This window comes from Podarcis erhardii (assembly GCF_964252035.2).
Source record: "Podarcis erhardii genome assembly, chromosome: 12".
Taxonomy (NCBI): Eukaryota; Metazoa; Chordata; class Lepidosauria; order Squamata; family Lacertidae; genus Podarcis; species Podarcis erhardii.
The window spans coordinates 2,747,950-2,770,671 of NC_138513.1; the positions used below are offsets into that span (position 1 = coordinate 2,747,950).

The 22,722-nt window shown below is 47.0% G+C and overlaps 2 protein-coding genes across 2 annotated transcripts in view; one reads left to right on the plus strand and one right to left on the minus strand.

Moving 5' to 3' along the window:
* The window catches only part of LOC309326010 (adiponectin receptor protein 1), a 30,528-nt gene extending 22,363 nt beyond the window's left edge, over positions 1–8,165 (plus strand). Inside the window, exon 7 of the mRNA XM_081834514.1 lies at positions 828–8,165. Coding sequence (XP_081690640.1) covers positions 828–956 — 129 coding nt within the window. The 3' untranslated portion in view covers positions 957–8,165. The remainder of the gene's footprint in view (positions 1–827) is intronic.
* Positions 8,166–11,155: 2,990 nt separating this feature from the next.
* NDUFA4 (NDUFA4 mitochondrial complex associated) lies at positions 11,156–22,084 on the minus strand. Its single transcript, XM_081834607.1, has 4 exons — positions 21,926–22,084; positions 18,249–18,337; positions 14,980–15,040; positions 11,156–11,400 (listed from the first exon to the last, which is right to left on the minus strand). The coding sequence occupies exons 1-4, from the start codon at positions 21,965–21,967 to the stop codon at positions 11,344–11,346; spliced, it is 249 nt and encodes an 82-aa protein (XP_081690733.1). The 5' UTR covers positions 21,968–22,084; the 3' UTR covers positions 11,156–11,343.
* Between the last annotated feature and the right edge of the window lie 638 nt (positions 22,085–22,722).

A 22,722-nucleotide genomic window follows, 5' to 3' on the forward strand; every position in this document is an offset into this window, starting at 1 on the left:
GCCCTGTTAGCTAGGGATCATGGGAGTTGTAGTCCCAAACATCTGGAGGGCCGGAGTTTGCCTATGCCTGGCATGCACGGGTCTCTCGCGTCTCATTTAATCTCAGCAACAAGCCTGCCAGGTAGGTTAGTCTGAGAGACAGTGGTGGACCCCTGTGCCTCGCAGTGAGCTTCATAGGTTTTTTTTTGTTTTTGTTTATTAAAGATTTTCTTGATTTGCAAAAGTGTGTGTAATGTCTCTCTCTTGTATTTTTGCCCCCCATGTAACATTTTTACAAATCAGTTTCATTTGTTGAGACATTAGGAGGAAAAGGGGGAAAGAGGTGGAGGGAGGGAAAGATGGGTGAGCGTGGGGTGGCAATGTTTCTATTTTACCTAATATATGTGGGGTTTTGTGTCAGCGTTGCTTGTGCAGGTTCTCTGTTGTTCGCTTGTGTTCCTTTGGTGGTGAGAGAGGTTGGGGTTGGCCTAGGGTGTGGTTGTTCATTTGTGGTTGGCTGCGATGGTCTTTGTTTTCGTGGGGTGGGTGGGTGTTTTGGATCAGGTTAGCCATATTGATTTGTATGCTGTTGGTGGATTATTGTCATTGTCTTGTTGGGCTGTGAATGTCATAAAGGGGAGCCATACCGGGGTGAAGGCGTCATCTTCTATTTGTCCCCGTGTCAGTTTCAGTTTATTGGTTAATTTTTCTAGTAGGGTTGTTTCCCATACTATTTGGTACCATTGGTCCTAGTCCAGCCCTCTAACCGCTGCACCTCACTGCCTCCCTTGCCCAAATCCCTGGCTCTGATTTTTTTTTTTTTTATGCCCTCCTTGCATTTCCCGCAGTTCCAGTCTCATCAGATCTTCCACGTGTTGGTGGTGGCGGCGGCCTTCGTCCACTTCTACGGCGTCTCCAACTTGCAGGAATTCCGCTACGGACTCGAAGGAGGATGTACTGACGACTCGCTCCTCTGAGGACCGCAGGAGACTTTAGTACACACTTCCTAAGTGCTTTTAAAGTAACCTTCTTTGCTAAAATCAAAAAAAGGAGACTCTGAACAGTTTCGTTTCTTTTTTCCTTTTTCTTTTTCAAGAAACGTAGGAAAAGTTGGCAGCGGTTATTCCTGGCTTCTCCTCTTAAGGAGGACTGGACGCGGGAACGGGATGGGTTGCCAACTGTCCACCGGGTGGAAGTGCCTGTAGTCGCAAACCCCTTTTTTGACTTCACAGGAGTAACATTGGAATTTTCGGGACACAAGAGAAATTCTGGCAAAAAAGAAAAGAGAGAAAAGGAACCGGGGGCCCCTCTTACATGCTCTTTGATGCTGCAAACATGCCCCATGCTTGAAGAGACACTCTGAGCTCCCCATTTCCCCCATCGTATCCGAAGGAGGCGTCGTATTGATCTGGCAAGGGCGACGGCGTCTCCCCCCTGCCGGGGTGCTCAGAGTCGGGTGCTTAGGGCTGTTTCCCCTTTAATTTTGTCTTTCTTGACAAAAGTAATGTATGCCTAAAATCGAGAGTATTTAATATTTAATATTGAGCTTTAAAAGAAAACGGAGAGAGAGGAAAAAAGGCGCTATCTTATCCCTTCAGCTGTTTCGTAGTATTACAGGTGGGGTGTTCTTACTTAGGGGGCTGTAGAGCTGCTGTAGCTTTTTATGTTGAGGTGACTGAAATAATAAAAACAGACGTCTGATGCTGTGGAAGGCTGGGGAGTTCAGGGGTTCGGTTCCGACACCCGCAGGGAGTCTTTCCTCGCTGCAAGGATTTGGTATCTACAACATCCCACAAGTGTGACTGCTTGAGTGGTTATTTTTATTTTCTGTGCACTGGTCAGGGGATGGAAGAAGTGTATTGCTCCTGCGAGTTGCCCACGATCTCTTCTCTGCAGCTGGGATCTGGCCCAGTGAAATGTCCCGTTCCCCCACCACCCAAAAATCAGAACCTTTTGCAATGCGCTGCAAACTGCTTTTTCAGGCCCCTGGGTGTGCAAAAGTAAGGAAAATCCAGTTTGTGCTGTGAGGTATAATGGCTGCTGGAAGGTGGGGGAGTAAGGTGAATGTTGAGTGGTTCTGAACATGGCGACCCCATCAGGGAGTGTTGAGAGCAGGGGACTTCCCGTGCAGAATCTTGGTGGATTCTTTCTGCCTCCTGGGCCGCTTTTCCTTGCCAAGCCAAGCCAAGCCTCCATATCCATCATTTCCTGCAGGGATGAGGACCCTGCCTCCTTCCATGCGTTGCTGGAATTAAAACTTCTGCCAGATCTGACCATTGGCCATACTGGCTGCTAGGAGTTGGGAGTCCGACATCACTGGTGGGGAGGAAGGGGCAGGTTCTCACCCCCGGCTTAACTGGCCCTCGATTTGCTTGTGAACATTTTTGTGTGTGTTAAGGTGGAGGTTCTTCTCAGAAATTGCCCTCCTTCAAATCCTCCAGATTGGCCTTCCTGTTGCTGTACTTTAGGAAATAGGAGCTTTCCAGGCCTGGTCTTTCTGTACGTGCAGTCCGGCTGGGCATCTAGCAAGTGCCGCAGGCCAGAACACCGTTCGGTCATCCTTGCATCAGCAGGACCGTGCTACCTGTAACAGCCAGCTAGATCTGTGACCATTAAACAGGCTTACCTGTGCTGGATGGCTCGCTCCTCCGAGCTCTGCAGGTATGTGTGTGTCTTGACTAGACAGAAGGACTGCTTGCTCTCAAGTCGGTGGTCTGCGCGATGCTGGGGCTAATGGGAATTGGGGTCTGAAATATCTGGAGTGCACCAGATTGGCCCAGGCTGTTTTGAGTTGATTCTCAGTGCTGGTGTCTGTTTGAGAAACCTCCCTGGGGCTTCAGTGAGGGACCCATGACACGCACTGTTTGCTGCTGGGCTTAGCACCTATCCTCCCAGACTACAGTCATACCTTGGGTTACAGATGCTTCAGGTTGTGTTTTTTCAGGTTACGGACCCGGCAAAACCCGGAAGTACCGGAACGGGTTACTTCTGGGTTTCGGCAGTCACACATGCGCAGAAGCACTAAATTGTAGTTTGCGCAGAAGCGCCGAATTGCAACCCGTGCGTGCACAGACAAGGCGCTGCGGGTTCCGAACGTGCCTCCCGCACGGATCACGTTCGCAACCCGAGTGTCCACTGTATTGGCCATTCTAGTTGGGGCTGATGGGTGTGTGTGTGTGTGTGTGTGTGTGTGTGTGTGTTGCTTCTCCCCACCCCTTTCCCTCCTTTCTATAGAGGCTGCAACTCAAGACTAAATACTGCTAGTTGAAGCATCTTGCTGCTTCTGCCAGTTGTGCCTGGAGATCTTCAAACATCTGCCCTTGTAGTGCAGAGGCCTCTTGCGACACAGGAAAACCATTCCTACAAGCTGCCACCACTACTTTTCCTTTCTGCTTCTCCCACTCCTTCGTTTCTTGTTATGCAAACAGCTTGGAACTTCCTCGTTTTGCATCCCAGCTGATCCTTTAACGCACAGTTTTCCAAACTGACACATTAGCGTGTCAGCTGCAGTGTATAGGCGTGTCTTGTGAAAGCTCCCTGCTCTCCTCCCGGGGCTGGAAAGAGGTTAGTTTAACCTCCGGTTTGCTAGTAAAACTGAATGACTGTGTTGTGAAATAACGCATGCCTCAAAAGTGTGCCGCCAACATGAAAAGTTTGGAAAGCTCTGCCTTAGTGGCCAGAGTGCTTCATACTTAAATCAGGTGGGCCGCTTGTGCAATGTTAGTCCCTGTCGATTTTATATTCTGACCTGAAGCTGCTGTTCTACCCTTAGCTAAACACCCAATTCCAGTTGTTTTGGTCTTTGCCTGGCGGCTGTGCATGGGGAGAAGATACAGTGCTATGTTGAGCACTATGTAAGCCTTCGTCAGAGTTGACCCAAGCCAGAATTGGCTCTGCGACATCAAGCCCTGGTGCTGGCGCAGCTCAGACTAACGCCTGTTAAAAGAAGAATATCCCCTTCTCTCCATAGGGTGGGAACCAGTATTTCGCTTTGAGCCCCATCCATGTAGAAATGAGAACAGAAGAGCCTGGCTGCAGGATCAGGCCGGAGGACCATCCAGTCCAGCAAGCAGATACCCCAGTGGGAAGCCTGCAGAGAAGGACCTGGGTGCAACAGGAATTCTTCCCCCCCTGCGATCTGGGGTAGCTCAGTTGGTAGAACAGGAGAGACTTAATCTAAGGGTCATGGGCAAGAAATAGGGGGTGGACTAGATGACCCTTGCGGTCCCTTCCATTCTGCGACCTGCAGCAGCTGGTATTCAGAGGCACCCTCAGTTAAGGGGAAGCATAGCTGTGGTGAGTGACAGCCGTTGCGTTGCCTTGTCCTGCCATTTGTTCCTGCTGCTGCGAGTTGATTGCAACTCTTCTCCAGAATCTAGGCCAGGCATAGGCAAACTCGGTCTTCCAGATGTTTTGGGACTAACTCCCACCATCCCTTAGCTAACAGGTCCGTATAGTTAAAGCGATGGTTTTCCCAGTAGTGATGTGTGGAAGTGAGAGCTGGACCATAAAGAAGGCTCATCGCCGAAGAATAGATGCTTTTGAATTCTGGTGCTGGAGGAGACTCTTGAGAGTCCCATGGACTACAAGAAGATCAAACCTCTCCATTCTGAAGGAAATCAGCCCTGAGTGCTCACTGGAAGGACAGATCCTGAAGCTGAGGCTCCAAGACTTGGGCCATGTCGTGAGAAGAGAAGACTCCCTGGAAAAGACCCTGATGTTGGGAAAGATGGAGGGCACAAGGAGAAGGGGACGACAGAGGACGAGATGGTGGGACAGTGTTCTCGAAGCTACCAGCATGAGTTTGACCAAACTGCAGGAGGCAGTAGAAGACAGGAGGGCCTGGTGTGCTCTGGTCCAGGGGGTCACGAAGAGTCGGACACGACTAAACGACTAAACAACAACAACAAACAGGGCCAGTATTCAGGGATGATGTGAATTGTAGTCTCAAAACATCTGGAGGGCCGAGCTTGCCTATACCTGGTCTAGGCAAACTGATGGGACCCTAACCCTTTATGGGTGAAGGCAGTAATCTCAAAATATTTATTTTATTCCGCGTTCCATCTAATTCATGAAGGTCGACGCCAGGTTTTGGGAGCACTTAGACTAAGGGTATACATTGTGAGAGACACCTTGTTGCTTATGTCTACCCAGCAGTGGTTTGGGAAAAGTTCCTATTGCCCTTCTCATAATTTTGCTCTGAAAAAGAGCAAATGTGATCCACCACCATTCCCGATATCCTTAAAGCCTTCCGTTCCCACCAGCTTGAACCCAAGCTGACCACGAAAGCAGAATTTGCTGGTGCAATCTACCTTGAGTTTGCCCAAAACATATCAACTTGCAGATCCCTCCCTCAAGAGTTTTAAACAGAGGAGATTCCCCATTAACAGGGGTGGGGACCCTGTGTGGCCTTTCAGAGTTTGCTGGACTATTAATTCCCACCACCCCTGGCCTTTAGCCATGCTGGTTTCTGGGGCTACTGAGAGTTGGAGTCCTACAAAATCTGGAGGAGCTCAGGTGTCCCCGTCCAGACCCCAACCCTGAGCTGTTAAAACCTTACCCACTTCTAACAGAGCAGGCTTCTGGACTTTCATGAGTGTTAAAAATGTTAGACCAGGCTGTTTTGCTCCATCCATCCACAGTGTTAAATTAGATTTTCCCTATACTGTGATTCATTTAAAAGTGAAGGAAAAGCTCCACCAGTGGTGTTGATGCTGTGAATCTCAACTTACAGGCAAGATGGCCTGAGTTTGTCTCACAGCTGTGCTTTCAGTGTTTTCGTCTCTGGGACTCTCCTTTCAGAAATGGGTCCCTAAATACATTATTTTTAACGATATACCTGCATGGTTAGTATTGCAGCTACAGCAACCTGTTTTCTATCAGGCCACGACTCTCTTAGAGCGTGGTGCAAGATGGTAGGATTGATCCCAGTACCAGACAGCTTGCATATTCCTGTATTGCAGGGGGTTGGACTAGATCAGGGTTTCTCAAACTTGGGTCTCCAGCTGTTTTTGGACTACAACTCCCATCACCCCTAGCTAGTCAGGGATGATGGGGATTGTAGTCCAAAAACTGTTGGAGGCCCAAGTTTGGGAAACCTTGGCTAGATGATCCACAGGGTCCATTCTAACAAGGCATTTCTTGGATTCTGTGACCCAGTAGTGTGCCCAGTAATCCGGTGACCTTTTCCGGATGAGCAAATGGGCATAAATTGAAGATTACCTTCGTAATACTGGGATTAAATGTGCTAAAACAGGGGTGGGAAACCTTTGGCCTTCCAGATGTTGTTGGGGCACAACTCCCCACTCAACCCCTGATCAGTGGGGCTGCTGGGAGTCCAACAGCATTTGGACCCAGCCCTTCAGCAAAAGGAGCTGCTCCAAATCAACTTGAAATTCACCTGCCTTGAAGATTGCGACTCTCCACTTGTCCACCCAAGCAGGTAAAGAATGCAGACTTCCACGTTGATGGCTTTTTCCTTTAATAAATAAATAAATAAATATTGGGACCGACTTGAAAACCTTACAGCGCACAACCCCTATCCATGTTTACTCAGAAGTAAATCCGGCCGAATTCAGTGGGACTTACTCCCAGGTGAGAGGGTTTAAAATTGCTGCCTCAATCTCGACACCTTTGTTTCATGGGACAGGATGAAGCACAACCTGTAAAGGTAAAGGGACCCCTGACCAGTCGTGGCCGACTGGGGTTGCGGTGCTCATCTCGCTTTATTGGCCGAGGGAGCCGGCGTACAGCTTCCAGGTCATGTCGCCAGCAGGACTAAGCTGCTTCTGGCGAACCAGAGCAGCGCACGGAAACGCCATTTACCTTCCCGCTGGAGTGGTACCTATTTATCTACTTGCATTTTGATGTGCTTTCGAACTGCTAGGTTGGCAGGAGCAGGGACTGAGCAACAGGAGCTCGCCCCATTGCGGGGATTCGAACCGCCGACCTTCTGATCGGCAAGCCCTAGGCTCCTAATTGGCGGTCGCTCAGGTGCAGAGCATCTGTTGTTCGTGCAGCAGGTCCCAATTTCGAATCCTGAACGGCATCTCTGGGAGAGAGCCTGATCTCAAATCTCTAGTCAAGGTAGACAACACTGGTATAAGCTTTCTAGAGGTTCCTGTATTTAAAACCATCGAAAAAAGGTAGGTTTTGTGGACATCCATGGTTAATCCAAGGTTGAAAGTGTTACGAGGCTTCAAGGCTGGAGTGTTTTAAGTTTGATTTCCTCTGTGCGGTTTGAGAATCCCTGCCCATTTTAAGAAAAACAGTTCTACTTGAAAGCGAGCCCTGTGCGATTCGGTGGGGCTTGCTCCCAGGTAAGCCTTGAAACGTCACAGCTTTGCTCCAGTGCGCCGCAAGTTGCAAGCGAATATCCTCAGGTTTTAATTGAGCAGCGGTGAAGAAAATCTTGTTATTAGGCTTTCAGTCTTGGGGCTTTCTCTTGGCGGGGACAGAGCAGCCCTTCTGAGGCAGAAGGACCATTTTGCATGCGCTCTAACCCAAGCAATCTTCAGCGCATGGAGGGTGCATGTGTAAGAGAGAAACTGCAGGAGCCAGATAATAATGAGTAGGTTTAAAAATGAAGTTGCAGCTGCAAAGTATTAGCCCGCCCTGGAAAGAAAAAAAATACCCTGATAATGTAACTAGATTTTATTGTGCGGAAAGGCTTATACGCACTGTAAGGGAGATAAATGAACATTTTGGCAGCCACAAACGATGGGAGTGACATGGAGCTTGGCAGTTTGCTTGGAGGATAAATGGAAGCATTTTGCAGATGTCAATATGATGGATGCAAAATCCCTAACCTTTAAGAAAAACAGGGGGTGAGTTTTAAGATTGCAGTCAGAAAACTTAACTGTATTTAATAATCGCTACGATACCGGTAGAGAGCTAATGAGACAGAGAGAGAGAGAAAGCAACTAAATAAATCTGAAAAACTGATAGTTGGAAAATATATTAATATAGATCTATTATTTCAAATACAATTATAGTTGGGATAGCGGCATAGATCTGTTACTTAGAGATGTAAATGTTTTGAATAAGAGAGCAGATGTACTGAATATATTTGTTTCACCGTGCAGAGGAGAATAATGTGCTCATAACAATGAACTTTTTTGTTCCATTTGTAAACTAGGGAAGATTTTAAGATGTTTATCAGCAATAAACATTTTTAGTAGATCTAACGGCTTTGCAACTTTTAAAAAGTTTGTCTGGTACTTTGAGGGGCATGCTGATCTTGAGAGAAACACGTTATACACCCGCATTTCAAAGATAAGGAGGATAACCGTGACGCCTGCTACCACTTGACCGAATTCAGTGGCAGACAGTTCCAGAGGCAAAATTAGGCCGAGCAAAACACCTGGAGGGCACCAGGTTGGCAAAGGCCGATCTCTCTCTACCGCTGATGTCAGAGTCAAACAGTTTCTGCTTCACTCCTTTCACTATCCTACTGTTAATGTAGAAGTAGCTTCTCCCAAGAGATCTCTTGCAGGTACCATGCTTACCAAATCGAATTTTGCTGTCGGTATATGAACGACTGGGGCAAGGTGACCAAAATTCCCGTGCTTTGCTGAGGTTGGGAAATGGGCTGGGCTATAGCTCTTCAGGCTTCAACTAGGATTTTCCGTGGTCGACTTTCCCATGAAGAAAATCAGCACTGGAGAAAAGAAGCACTCAGCATTTGCACTTGCTGTGCATAATTTCAGTTATCAAAAAAAGCAGTGATCCCGTTACTGGATCAGCCTGCTCTGGTGTGACATGGCTCCTGTATGGTCTACTACGGGATGTGCTGTTTTCAGGTGGAGAGCCACATTCCCATTCCAGACAACTTTCCAGGGGCCACATTCCTGTGGCAGGCAGTTCCAGAGGCAAAAGCGGGCCAGGCACCGAGATGAGCATTTTACCTTGGTACAGGAAGGTTGCTGTTTCAGACCATCCCTCTCCATCGTTGATCTAGGCAAGCATGGGGCACTCTCGGAGCTCAAGGGCAAATTCCAGCCAGGCTAAAACACTTGAGGTGGTAGAAAGGGTAGGGCTGGTGAGGGGTGAAGAAGAGGAGGCATTTTTTTGGGGGGGGGGGAGTCCTGAGACCCAGAAAGAGCTGGAGGACTGCATTTGAACCCCCTCACCCCAATGCTCGAGCACTCCAGCCCCTATACAGGCTGCCCCTCTCTCAACTAAGCAACAACAGGCAAAAATGCCCCTAACAAAAATTTAAAAATGAAATGAGCAGCAGCATTCAGGGACTTTCTCCTTTCCATATTTTAAAATCATTTTCTAGGTGGTTTGAGTAGAAATTATGTTTCCCAAATCCCCTTGGCAAAAGAGCGTTTGTAAAAAAAGACACTCCTTTTAAATCCTGGTTGACGGGTCAAAAATTTAGGAGGAATGTTAAAGTGCAAGATCTGAAGGAGCGTCTCTGTCCCCATTGTTCTGCCCGGATACTGAGGTCCAGCTCCGAGAGCCTTCTGGCGGTTCCCTCCCTGCGAGAAGCGAAGCTACAGGGAACCAGGCAGGGGGCCTTCTCGGTGGTGGCGCCCATCCTGTGGAACGCCCTCCCACCAGATATCAAGGAAACAAACAACTATCTGACTTTTAGAAGACATCTGAAGGCAGCCCTGTTTAGGGAAGCTTTTAACATTCGATCAATTATTGTGAGTTGTTGTCCCAAAAGAGAACGGGGGGTGCTGTCTCCTAACAATTCTCAGTCTCTTGGCAGCTGTAAGGAGGGATGTTGTCCATCGGCAGCTAGTGGTGGCGCTTAGGTGGAGCCAGGTTCACATCTGAATAAAACCACCCTCGGGTGGATGCCATTTGAACTCTAATTTCTGTGTATCAGTTCCTGAGAATTGCAGGTGCCGTTGTGCTCAGATTCTGCTTGCGATTTGTACACAGGCATCTGTGAGAACAGGATGCTGAACTTGGGCCAATGGCTTGACCCAGCGGGCTTTTCTTACGTTACAAAGGAAGACTTCCAAGAGAGAATCTTTTAACATAGCACTTAAATAAGTGCAGCAAGTTTCAGAAAGTCCGATAATTCACTCCCAAATCAGAAATTCTGAAACCATTCCAGCACCATGCCATTTTACTTTTCCTCTGCATCTCTTATCTAAACTATTTACTGGCAGTTTCTGCCAGTATCTTTTTTCCCCTATTTATTTTTATTTTGTAACCATTTCTCCCTTTCAAAAACATTTAAAGTTCTCAGTGTCCCTGACTTAAGATTCCCACACCTCAGCTCTGCCTACCAAGCGCTCACTGGCTAATAAATAATTAATATATTATTATTATTATTATTAATCTTTATTACAGTGGTACCTCGCAAGACGAAAAACGCGCAAGACGAACGAGTTTTCCGTTTTTTGAGTCGTTCCGCAAGACAAATTTCCCTATGGGCTTGCTTCGCATGACGAGAGTACTTGCGAGTTCGTTTCCTTTTTCTTAAAGCCGCTAAGCCGTTAATAGCCGTGCTTCGCAAGACGAAAAAACCGCAAGACGAAGAAACTCGCGGAACGGATTAATTTCATCTTGCGAGGCACCACTGTATTTTATTATTTTATGCCTTTCCACTGTAGTGAGACCAGAAGAGGACCATTTCATTGTTGGACTGGCAAAAGCTTAAGCGTCATGAACTTGCTATTCAGACACAAGGATTTTGTTTTAGTCATTTACTTTTATTTTTGATCACTTGATACCACAGCTCTCTCAAAAATGGCAAAGGCTACAATCTCACCTACAAGGGAGGAAGCCCCACTGAATTCAGTAGGACTTACTTCCAAGTAGACATTGGGTGCAGTGATACTACAAGGCAGCAACTTAAGCTTTCTCCTTCCCTCTGCAACATAAAATATGTTATACGCCAATCAATTCTCTTAAGTCTATGCTGAAGATCAGCAAAAGTATCAGAATTCTGCTATTTTCCAACATAAGCTACACTTGAAATACGGCTTCCCTGCTCTTTAGTAAATGCATTTCAGAAAAAAAGAACATGAGAGTGCTTATTTTTAACTGAGGATTTCACATCAGTCAAGGCTGACAGCTTTTTATTTTTAGGCAGTGGCGTACGGCTACAGGCCACAAATATTTATGATAAATTATTTCAACTCTGCCCTCCCATCGAAATCACGCAGCTGCCCGTGTCAGGAAACTCTTGCGGCGCAAAAAGAAAAAAGTGTTAAGATTTCAAGCTTTAGGTTTTATTAGGGTCCCAACAAGCTCTGTCGCAAAACATGATTTAAGTGCGTTGTGCAATCAGTTTTAACATTTCCTGGATTATTTAAATGTATGAGTTGTGCGGATGGCTTCTGGAAGACCTAAACCACTTCATCTTGTGCAGCTTGTAGAAGGGAGAATGTTTGCTCTTCAGAAATCTGGGCGATCCTTTTTCAGCTTGTCGTAGTCCACGTTCACCGCATAGAACTGGAAGAGGGAAGCACAGCTGTTAGGATGAAAAGCCTATCGTACAAAGGGTTACCTTCTGCTTGGACTACTGCCATGCGCTCTACGTGGGGCTACCTTTGAAGGTGACTCGGAAGCTACAATTAATCCAGAATGCAGCAGCTAGACTGGTAACTGAAGTGGTCGCCGAGGCCATATAACACTGGTCCTGAAACATTGGCTCCCAGTACATTTCCGAGCACAATTCAAAGTGTTGGTGCTGACCTTGAAAGCCCTAAACGGCTCAGTATACCTGAAGGAGCGTCTCCACCCCCATCGTTCAGCCCAGACACTGAGGTCCAGCTCTGAGGGCCTTCTGGCGGTTTCCTCCCTGCGAGAAGTGAGGTTACAGGGAACCAGGCAGAGGGCCTTCTCGGTGGTGGCGCCCGCCCTGTGGAACGCCCTCCCGTCAGATGTCAAGGAGATAAAGAACAACACAACTTTTAGAAGACATCTGAAGGCAGCCCTGTATCAGGAAGTTTTTAATGTTTGACATTGTTTTTTATATTTTGCTGGAAGCTGCCCATAGCGGCTGGGGAAATCTAGCCAGATGGGCAGGGTATAAGTGATAAAAGTATTATTATTGATTTAACTAAGAGAAATGTTATGAACTAAGCACACGAACAAGATATAGTGTGTGCACCATTTCATGTTTTACTGGAAAACCTTAGGTCACTGCTACCTGGAAGGTAGGGCCTTGGGGGAGCAGTCCCCCTTGGGTCCACTCCTTGGCTATAAATAGGAGATCCGACTTGCGACTTCAGCACTGCCATTACAGAGTGACAGCGCCACCAAAATTTCACCATTGCAACCAGCTGTTTCATTTCCACTTACCTTGGATCCCAAACGCCTTGCGAGTCAAACGTTTTGGCTCCTGAATGTCGCAAACCCGGAAGTGCGTGTTCCAGTTTGCGAACCTTCTTTGGAACCCAAATGTCTGACGCAATGTCTGTGGCTTCCGATTGGCTGCAGCAGCTTCCTGCAGCCAATCGGAAGTGGTACCTTGGTTTCTGAACATTTTGGAAGTCAAACGGACTTCCAGAGCGGATTCCGAGGTACCACTGTATTTGAAAGACAGGTCACTGAGTATATAAACACTGAAGCCGAAAGGCAGCTTCTGTTTTTTTTTACGTCTTAGTCGTTTGAGAGCTGTAGATCACAAAATGGTGAAAGAAGATTTTGTGAAAGCCTAGAACGTAGCACTCCGTTATTTCAGAGGACTCAAGAAAGGCTTAATTCTCCTCTGGATTGCATCAAAAGTTTTTGAACTCCCAGAACAAGCCTTTAAACCTTTTAGCAGTTCAAGTTGTACCCAAATGGTGACCTTGTTTTCACTTTCTTACTCACTGCACCTGGGTACCCCCCTGAAAATCATCTGCCGGGGGTTGTGAAGTAGCCCAGGATGCAAGCCTTAAGTTTCATAGTTTTGCAGAATAAATAGTAATCTCCTCTGACAGTAAGAGGTCAGAAATGTACACGATCTTAGTTGCCCTGTTCTCCAGATTGCAGACAATCTGCACACATGCAAAGACTTTTGAATCACTCACTATATTAGGATAAGCTGAAGTTATAGGGCTGGCAGCCACCTTAACCAACTAAATTTGCAGCATATTACGCGTTTTAAGCAAATCTGTATGCATCTGCATATAAATAAAAGTTTAAGAAACAGATTGGTGTTTAAATAATGCATGCCACTGTTGTTGGAGGGACCCTTTTAACAAAGCCATTTCCCCATCTCACTCAAAGGTGAGAGTTACCACTTGCAGGTGATAAAGCCTTTTATAGTTAATTGGTTTTTAAATTAAATCAGGAGCACCTGCTTAAATATTTATCAGCTAAATGTTGCATCCTTATTCAGAATGCATGAACACATCATCACAGTGAGATTTATTTTCCAGGCTGCTGGTTGCCTTTCCTGGGTCTCTAACCTTTACATTGCAAGAGTTTGTACGTTTTGTTTAGAACGCAACACTAAACATCTCAATTACAGATAGGTAGCCGTGTTGGTCTGCCATAGTCAAAACAAAACAAATTCCTTCCAGTAGCACCTTAAAGACCAACTAAGTCAGTTCTTCGTGTGCATGCACACGAAAGCTCATACCAAGAACTGACTTAGTTGGTCTTTAAGGTGCTACTGGAAGGAATTTGTTTTGTTTAAACATCTCCAGTTATTTAAAGCACCGGTTCTCAAAGTGTTCTCATTTTCACATGCCTCTGGCCTCTTTTAGCAACACAGCCGGACAACGGCTTTTATACAAAGCCAAATATGGGAGAAACAGAGCTTTCTGCTCTCTTTGGCAGACAAGAGCTGGGATGCCTTAAATATCACACAGTTGTGCAAGGGCAGGCAGAATGTACTACAAGGGGCAAGCAGATTCCACGCTACCCAGAAATAATTGCCCTAGGCAAGAAAGAGCAAGGCACAAGGAAGTATTTTCAGAGCTGAACTGCAAGAAACTGGGTAAGTGTCTAGGAGCCCTAAAGAGGCAGTTAATATCACAATTCTTCTGTTTTGCGCACACACTGAAATTATACCCCATTGATTCAGCAGGAGGAAAAGATCTCTAATCATTCAACTTTAATGGGCTTAAAAGCAATTTTGCAGGCAGAATCACGGGTCAATGGCAGCAACTTGGATTTATCATGCAGAGTTGAGAAGATTGAACCGGAGGGGAGAGTGAAGAATCACAAAAGGGACCCGAGGGTCATCTAGTCCAACCCCCTGAAATGCTGTAATCACACATTATTATTATTATTATTATTATTATTATTATTATTAACCGCCTTTCATCCCTGAACAACCATAGTTTAGAGGTCCCGGGCCCTAAGGAAGTCAGACTATCCTCCACCAGGGCCTTTTCAGTGATGGCTCCGACCTGGTGGAATGCTCTGTCCCATGAGACCAGGGCCCTTCAGGATTTAACTTCCGTCGGGCCTGTAAGACAGAGCTATTCCGCCTGGCCTTTAATCTGAATTCAGCCTGATCTTTTATTTCCCTTCCCATCCCTTCCCCTTATATGAATATTATCGGCTCTGAGACCCCACAGCTAATTCTCCCCTGGTCTCCTCGCTGGCCCAAGTAGGACCAATTCAGCCAGCTAGCCCTGGGGATTATCTAATGCTCATTTCCCCTAAATTGATTTTTGAAATTTACTGTTATTCATGTTTTTACACTGTATTTTATGCTGCTTTTATAATTAAGTGTTTTAAATTTATTGTTAGCTGCCCTGAGCCCGGTTTTTGAACCGGGAAGGGTGGGGTATAAATAAAAAACTATCATTATCATCATCCATAGATCTCAAGGAGGTTCACTGGTTATATTAAATGTCACCAAGAAAAAATGGTGCCTCAACATTTTGTTGTGGCAACCATAACCTAGGTTTAAGGTGCTATTTGGTGATTAGCTTAAATATCTGAGTTGGATTTCTACTCCCATCATTCCTAATCAGTGGATGGGAATTGGAGTCCATCAACCTCTGCTGGACACCAGACTCCCCATTCCTGGCCTATAGGATAACCAGCACTATAACCCTAGTTATAGTATAGTATTTTGTACCATACCTTGTACTGGTCATTGGGTCCCAGCTTGTTCCAAGGCTCCGGGTTGTTCTTTCTGTCCCAACTAGGCAGAGAAACGTGACAAGAGGCAGACAGCAGTCAGTACATCTTTGTAAGGAGGAGAAAAACCTACAGCATAAAGCATAACCGCTCTACCCAATTGTTGTCACAAGGTTCTCACCAATTTAATGATCATGGCCTCTTCAATGCCACCAGAAGCGCACACTTCTTTTATAATGTGGGATGTAAAAAAAAAGCCCACCGTATCACAAGTATTAGTAAAACTCCTTTAAGGTGAAGGGACCCCTGACCATTAGGTCCAGTCGTGACCGACTCTGGGGTTGCAGTGCTCATTTCGCTTTATTGGCCGAGGGAGCTGGCGTACAGCTTCCGGGTCATGTGGCCAGCATGACTAAGCCGCTTCTGGCGAACCAGAGCAGCGCACGGAAATGCTGTTTACCTTCCCGCCAGAGCAGTACCTATTTATCTACTTGCACTTTGACGTGCTTTCGAACTGCTAGGTTGGCAGGAGCAACGGGAGCTCACCCTGTCACTGGGATTTGAACCGCCTACCTTCTAATCGGCAAGCCCTAGACTCTGTGGTTTAACCCACAGCGCCACCCGCATCCCTCCTTAACTGGCTTTAAAGCACCATGAAGCCACCATGTCAAAAGTTCCATTACAGTCATACCTCAGGTTACAGATGCTTCAGGTTGTGCGTTTTCGGGATACGGACGCGCCAAAACCCGGAAGTACAGGAATGGGTTACTTCCGGGTTTCGGCGCTCGCACATGCACAGAAACGCTAAATCGCTCTTTGCGCATAAGCCCCGAATCGCAACCCGCGCATGTGTAGACGTGGCGCTGCAGGTTGCGAACGTGCCTCCCTTACGGATTATGTTCGCAACCCGAGCGTCCACTGTATTTTGATATACCACATATGAACATGTACAACTGATGAAGTCCAGGAGGGCGAAACAGGGCATCATTCTGGAAATCCTTGTCAAGATTCTGTGGAACTGTAGTGAAGTTCCCATTTGGATTTTATGAACATACAAAGACATACGTGGAACAGAAACTAGCAGATATTTGGACTCTATGAATGAACTGATCTATTGGGACTTCTGTTTACATTGTTTTACTTTATGTGTTGATTATGTGCAAGAGAAGAATTTGATACTGTGATAAAATACAGAAGAGAATTGTTTATGTGGGTGCATAGCCGGTTGCATTTTGGTGTGTTTGGCAACCCAATCCTACACTTCTGGGATGCGGGTGGCGCTGTGGTCTAAACCACTGAGCCTCTTGGGCTTGCTGATCGGAAGGTCGACGATTCGCATCCACGTGATGGTGGTGAGCTCCCGTTGCTCTGTCCCAGCTCCTGCTAACCTAGCAGTTCGAAAGCATGCCAGTACAAGTAGATAAATAGGTACCGCTCTGGCGGGAAGGTAAACAGCGTTTCTGTGCGCTCTGGTTTCTATCACGGTGTCCCGTTGTGCCAGAAGCACTTTTGTCATGCTAGCCACGTGACCCAGAAAGCTGTCTGTGGACAAACGCCGGCTCCCTCGCGTGAAAGTGAGAGGAGCGCCACAACCCCAGTCACCATTGACTGGACTTAACTGTCCAGGGGTCCTTTATGTTTTACCTACACTTTCTCCATGCAAGCTCCTGCGAGTCTTTGTGCTTTCTGCACACACAGTTAACTGGCTTTACTCTCTTCCAAAGTATCCTTTTAGCTATGCTGTACTGCTCATTGCAATGCCTCGGATACAACTCAGCCAAGGAATGGCAATGCTATTATGATTGATTTTCTTGCTCTAAAGCAAAGAAGCTGATGCTAATGTTTTGCTGTGGTTTTATAATTGGTTGGAAGCTGCCCAGAATGGCTGGGGCAAGCCAGTCAGATGGGAGCCATATAAATCTGATTATTATACTACCTCTGCAGCAGAGCATGCCATATTTTATTCAGGTGGTGCTTTAAGATGGCAACACTTAAAAGAAGTGGCAAAAGGTCTGCAACCAAGAAGCTTGGAAGGATACTCATCAGCCTGACCCTGCCATGCCACCAATCCCTGCCGCTGGGTTCCAAGATGCTTTTCGGTGGCAGTGTCACTTCTGAAAGAAGCAAGCTCACATCCACTTAGGCAATTTTGAGTAAAGTAAAGCAGTGTGCAGCTGCCACAGATAGGAGTCAAGCTTGGGTCCCCTTCAAAAGCGCTGCCTCATATTCATCCGTGAAGGACACCTGGGGCGAGCACGGGACGTGGTTTTGTGGGGGTGGCAATTGTCAGCACCGTGCCAAGGGCTCCCCAAAGCAACTACTATACAGTGGATGCTTGGGTTGTGAACGCGATCTGTGCGGGACGCACGTTCGCAACCCGCAGGACTCGCAACCCGCAGCAGCGCATCTGCACACACGTGGGTTGCAATTCGGCGCTTCTGCGCAGTCCCCGAAACCCAGAACTAACCTGTTCTGGTACTTCTGGGTTTCGGTGGGTACGTAACCTGAAAAAACGCAACCCGAGGCGTCTGTAACCCAAGGTATGACTGTACAGTGGTGCCCCGCAAGACGAACGCCTCGCAAGACGGAAAACCCGCTAGACGAAAGGGTTTTCCGTTTTGGAGGCGCTCCGCAAAACGAATTTCCCTATGGGCTTGCTTCGCAAGACGAAAATGTCTTGCGAGTTCCTGCGGGTTTTTTTTCCCTTTTTTCCCCCTTTTCCTAAGCCCTAAGCCGCTTATCAGCTGATCCGCTAAAAGCCGCTAAACCGCTAATAGCGCTAATCCGCTAAGCTGTCAATGGGCTTGCTTCGCAAGACGAAAAAACCGCTATATGAAGAGACTCGCGGAACGGATTCATTTCGTCTTGCGAGGCACCACTGTACTCTATTCCGAACTTAAAATGGAAAGCGTAATGCTGGTGGTCAACAAAAGAGGTTTAAAGACCGTCTCAAGGCAAATCTTAAAAAATGTAGTATAAACACCGACAATTGGGAAACACTGGCCAGTGAGTGCTCCAATTGGAGAACAGCCTTTACTAAAGGTGTCATGGGCTTTGAAGACACTTGAACTCAGGACGCAAGGGAGAAACGTGCTAAGAGGAAGGCAAGCTTGGCAAACCCTAACTGTGATCAACTCCCACCTATGTGGAAGGACGTGTGGATCCAGAATTGGCCTCCACAGTCACTTACAGACTCACTGTTAAAACCGTGTTTAGGGAAGACAATCTTTTTCGGCTACGAGGGATCGCCAAAGAAAGAAAGGCTGACTTACCAGACATCAGGATTGCGAAGAGCAAGGCGCATGACGTAGAGGCCCGCGCCGGTCCCTCCAATTCCAATAAAGATGAACAGAGGAATCAACTGTGAAAAACAGAATGTTTTGAGATCAAAAGCGGAAGTTGAATACCAGGGTAGGTCGCCATCGCATGTCTGAACCGAAGGGGAATGTGTCAGACCCCAAAGTAGGTAACCTGATGTCCTTAAAGGGATGAAGATGAGGAAAGGGAAAGTTGTCACTGGTAGGGGCACATATTCAAAACCACCTCTGTCCATTTTTTCTGTCCAAGATACTGTGGCCCCATAAGGATGACCTCCCATGACAAAGTGTGGGTGGGAGAGGTCAACTATGAATCACACGCCCACACTCAAGCAACCCTTTGGGCAGACAACATGCCTCTTCAGTCTGCTCCCAGGCTGTTAACTGTTTTTTAAGCCTCCCGCCGCAATTTTTATTTACGAGAGAATTTCTAACCTGCCTTTCTTCCAAAGAGGTTAACCTGGGGAGGTTACATTAGAACAAAACGCAAGAGAATAAAAGCAATTCAACACTGCTTGTACAAAACAGATAAAAGCATAGCACACCCCCATGAAGCACCTGGGCTCTCATCTGCGGCAGAAACAAAATTCCTATTACCTGCCTGCCCACCCAAAAATCCCAGGCAAAGAGATTCATTTTCACAGGGTATCAATGCAGATGTTGTTGAAAGCCATTGCCATCAGCATAGCCAATGGTCAGAGATGATGGGAGTTGGACCAACAACATCTGGAAGGCACCAAGTTGGTGATGGCTGCCACAAACCTCTTTACTGGGTCTCTTTTGGCAGCGGGGGCTAGCTAAGGAGGTGTTGGTAGAAACACAGTGCTGCTGGCAAACCTGCCTGAGAAAGTGGTCTGCAAAGGCATTTTAAGAGCTCAAAAGAATTAACATCACAGAGGCCAAGAGAAGGGGAGGAAGCAGCTCCTAGGCTCTGCAAGGCCCAGAAAGCTAAATTATCCTTCTCCTACCAAGAAAAATCCCATCTTTTCTAAAGTACCTTTGGAGGAGGGTGGGGACATTGTCCTAAAAAGTTTTGCATCCTGACCCTTTAGACTAAAACAATACAATACAAGCCTGTTCACTCATTTATCTGTGCCTATTATTTATTGACAAGTTATATATATTTTTATTGTATGCTATGTTTACCTCTCCACCCACTGCAGAGAGGAAGGGCGGTTTAGGAGTGTTGCCGTTGCTTTAAAATAAAACAAAATTTGTTGCAACCTGCTTTGGTCTTTCTAGCATAACTAAAAAATAAAACAGAAATCTGTTGCCATCTGGGGTCGTCCCACCCCCCCTTGCATACCTAAAAAAAAAGAAGGATTTGTTGCAATCTGTTTCCGTTCCTCGAGTAATTAAAAGCAAAGGAAAATTTGTTGCGATCTGGGTTTCCTTTCCCCCCCTTTGCACACCTAAAAAGAAAGCAAGAGAGGATTTGTTGCAATCTGTTTCCTTTCCTCCAGTAATTAAAAGTAAAGGAGAATTCGTTGCAACCTGGGGTTTGGTTTTTTTTTGTTCCTTTGTAACAAATCCTATCTTTTTTTTTTTTTAGGTATGCAAAGGAAAACAAAAACAAAAAAACCCCACATTGCAACAAATTCCCCTTTGCCTTTTTAATTGCGCGAGGACAGAAAGCAGGCTGCAACAAATCCTATCTTTTTTTTTTAAGGCATGCACTCTGTTTAGGTATGCATATAAAAGGCAAAGAGTAATTTGTTGCAATGTGGGGTTTTTTATTTTGTTTTCCTTTGCATACCTAAAAAAAGGGGGGGACAGGATTTCTTGCAATCTGTGGGGTTTCTTTGTTTTTGTTTTCCTTTGCATACCTTAAAAAAAAAAAAGAGGATTTCTTGCAATCTGTGGGGGGGGGGTTTCTTTGTTTTTGTTTTCCTTTGCATACCTAAAAAAAGGGGGGGAGAAGGATTTCTTGCACCTGTGGGGGGGGGGTTTCTTCGTTTTTGTTTTCCTTTGCATACCTAAAAAAAGGGGGGGAGAAGGATTTCTTGCACCTGTGGGGGAGGGTTTCTTCGTTTTTGTTTTCCTTTGCATACCTTGCATACCTTAAAAAAAGAGGATTTTTTGCACCTGTGGGGGGGGGGTTCTTCGTTTTTGTTTTCCTTTGCATACCTTGCATACCTTAAAAAAAGAGGATTTTTTGCACCTGTGGGGGGGGGTTTCTTCGTTTTTGTTTTCCTTTGCATACCTTGCATACCTTAAAAAAAGAGGATTTTTTTGCACCTGTGGGGGGGGGGTTTCTTCGTTTTTGTTTTCCTTTGCATACCTTGCATACCTTAAAAAAAGAGGATTTTTTGCACCTGTGGGGGGGGGTTTCTTCGTTTTTGTTTTCCTTTGCATACCTAAAAAAAGGGGGGAGAAGGATTTCTTGCACCTGTGGGGGGGGGTTCATCGTTTTTGTTTTCCTTTGCATACCTAAAAAAAGGGGGGGGGGAGAGGGATTTCTTGCACCTGTGGGGGGGGGGGTTTCTTCGTTTTTGTTTTCCTTTGCATACCTAAAAAAGGGGGGGAGAGGGATTTCTTGCACCTGTGGGGGGGGGGTTTCTTCGTTTTTGTTTTCCTTTGCATACCTAAAAAAAGGGGGGGGAGAGGGATTTCTTGCACCTGTGGGGGGGGGTTCTTCGTTTTTGTTTTCCTTTGCATACCTTGCATACCTTAAAAAAAGAGGATTTTTTGCACCTGTGGGGGGGGGGTTTCTTCGTTTTTGTTTTCCTTTGCATACCTAAAAAAAGGGGGGGAGAAGGATTTCTTGCACCTGTGGGGGGGGGTTCTTCGTTTTTGTTTTCCTTTGCATACCTTGCATACCTTAAAAAAGAGGATTTTTTGCACCTGTGGGGGGGGGTTTCTTCGTTTTTGTTTTCCTTTGCATACCTAAAAAAAGGGGGGGAGAAGGATTTCTTGCACCTGTGGGGGGGGGTTCATCGTTTTTGTTTTCCTTTGCATACCTAAAAAAAGGGGGGGGAGAGGGATTTCTTGCACCTGTGGGGGGGGGTTTCTTCGTTTTTGTTTTCCTTTGCATACCTAAAAAAAGGGGGGGGAGAGGGATTTCTTGCACCTGTGGGGGGGGGGTTTCTTCGTTTTTGTTTTCCTTTGCATACCTAAAAAAAGGGGGGGGAGAGGGATTTCTTGCACCTGTGGGGGGGGGGTTTCTTCGTTTTTGTTTTCCTTTGCATACCTAAAAAAAGGGGGGGGAGAGGGATTTCTTGCACCTGTGGGGGGGGGGTTTCTTCGTTTTTGTTTTCCTTTGCATACCTAAAAAAAGGGGGGGGAGAGGGATTTCTTGCACCTGTGGGGGGGGGTTCTTCGTTTTTGTTTTCCTTTGCATACCTTGCATACCTTAAAAAAAGAGGATTTTTTGCACCTGTGGGGGGGGGGTTTCTTCGTTTTTGTTTTCCTTTGCATACCTTGCATACCTTAAAAAAAGAGGATTTCTTGCCATCTTGTGTCGAACAAAAATTCGAAATAAAAGAGAAGAATGCAATAAAAAGGGCAAAGGAGGGGGCTCGGGGCGGGGGCGCAGAATAGGACTGGGCTCCCCCCCCCGCCTATAGCGCTCCCTTCGCCTCAGGCAGCAAACCCCTCCCCCCCCCGCCTATACCGCTCCCTCCGGGACTCACGCTCGGGTGCTTCTTCGCGTGGGTGAGCATGAGGCGGAACATGGCGGCGGCGGGCCGGACGGCGTCGAAGGAGGAGCTGCAGCGACAAGAACCCCGACCGTCCCTTTTTTTTTACCTTCTGCCTCAGCGGCCGCCTGACGAGCGCCCAATGTCACTCGAGGACCCCGCTCGAGGACCCCTCTCGGGCTGCCCCGGGAACCGCCTGCCGGGAAAGGAAGCGCTTTGCCGCCCCAAGCGACGCGCTCCGAAGTAAACCAGCCGTTAAAAAAATGCCCAGGCGGGCGCCCGGCTCGAATAACTCGATCCCTCTCCCCCCTTTCGCGTCGAAAGGCAGGCAGGCAGTTGGGTAGACAGCTACAAAGAAAGGAGCGGAGAGAAGGCAGGCGGCGGCACGCCGCTAGGGGTCGCCGGACTACAACTCCCGCCGCGGCGGACTGTGGGCGGCGACGGCTGGGGCTGCTGGGAGTTGGAGTCCGGAGGTATCTGGCGCGTTGGTTTGCTGCGTGTGGCTGGAGGGAGGCGAAGGAAGGAGATAGGGCGCTGCACACGCCCCCTGCAGGCTTGGCGGGCGTTGTGCATCTGGCAGGTGCCGGAGACTTGGAGGAAAGGAGGAATTCCTGATGGATTTGCAGGACTTTTGCACCGCCTCGACCCCCAGAATTACAGACCATCAGATAGAAAGATAAATCAGATCAGGGGTCAGCAAACTTTTTCAGCAGGGGGCCGAACCACTGTCCCTCAGACCTTGTGAGGGGCCGGATTATTATTATTATTTTGGGGAAATTGAACAAATTCCT

Coding starts and splice junctions, on each gene's coding strand:
- NDUFA4 (XM_081834607.1), bottom strand. CDS start 21,967: ATGTTCCGCCTCATGCTCACCCACGCGAAGAAGCACCCGAGC. Junction 18,338..21,925: donor ACGCGAAGAAGCACCCGAGC/GTGAGTCCCGGA, acceptor TGTTTTTCACAG/TTGATTCCTCTGTTCATCTT. Junction 15,041..18,248: donor CTTCGCAATCCTGATGTCTG/GTAAGTCAGCCT, acceptor TTCTCTGCCTAG/TTGGGACAGAAAGAACAACC.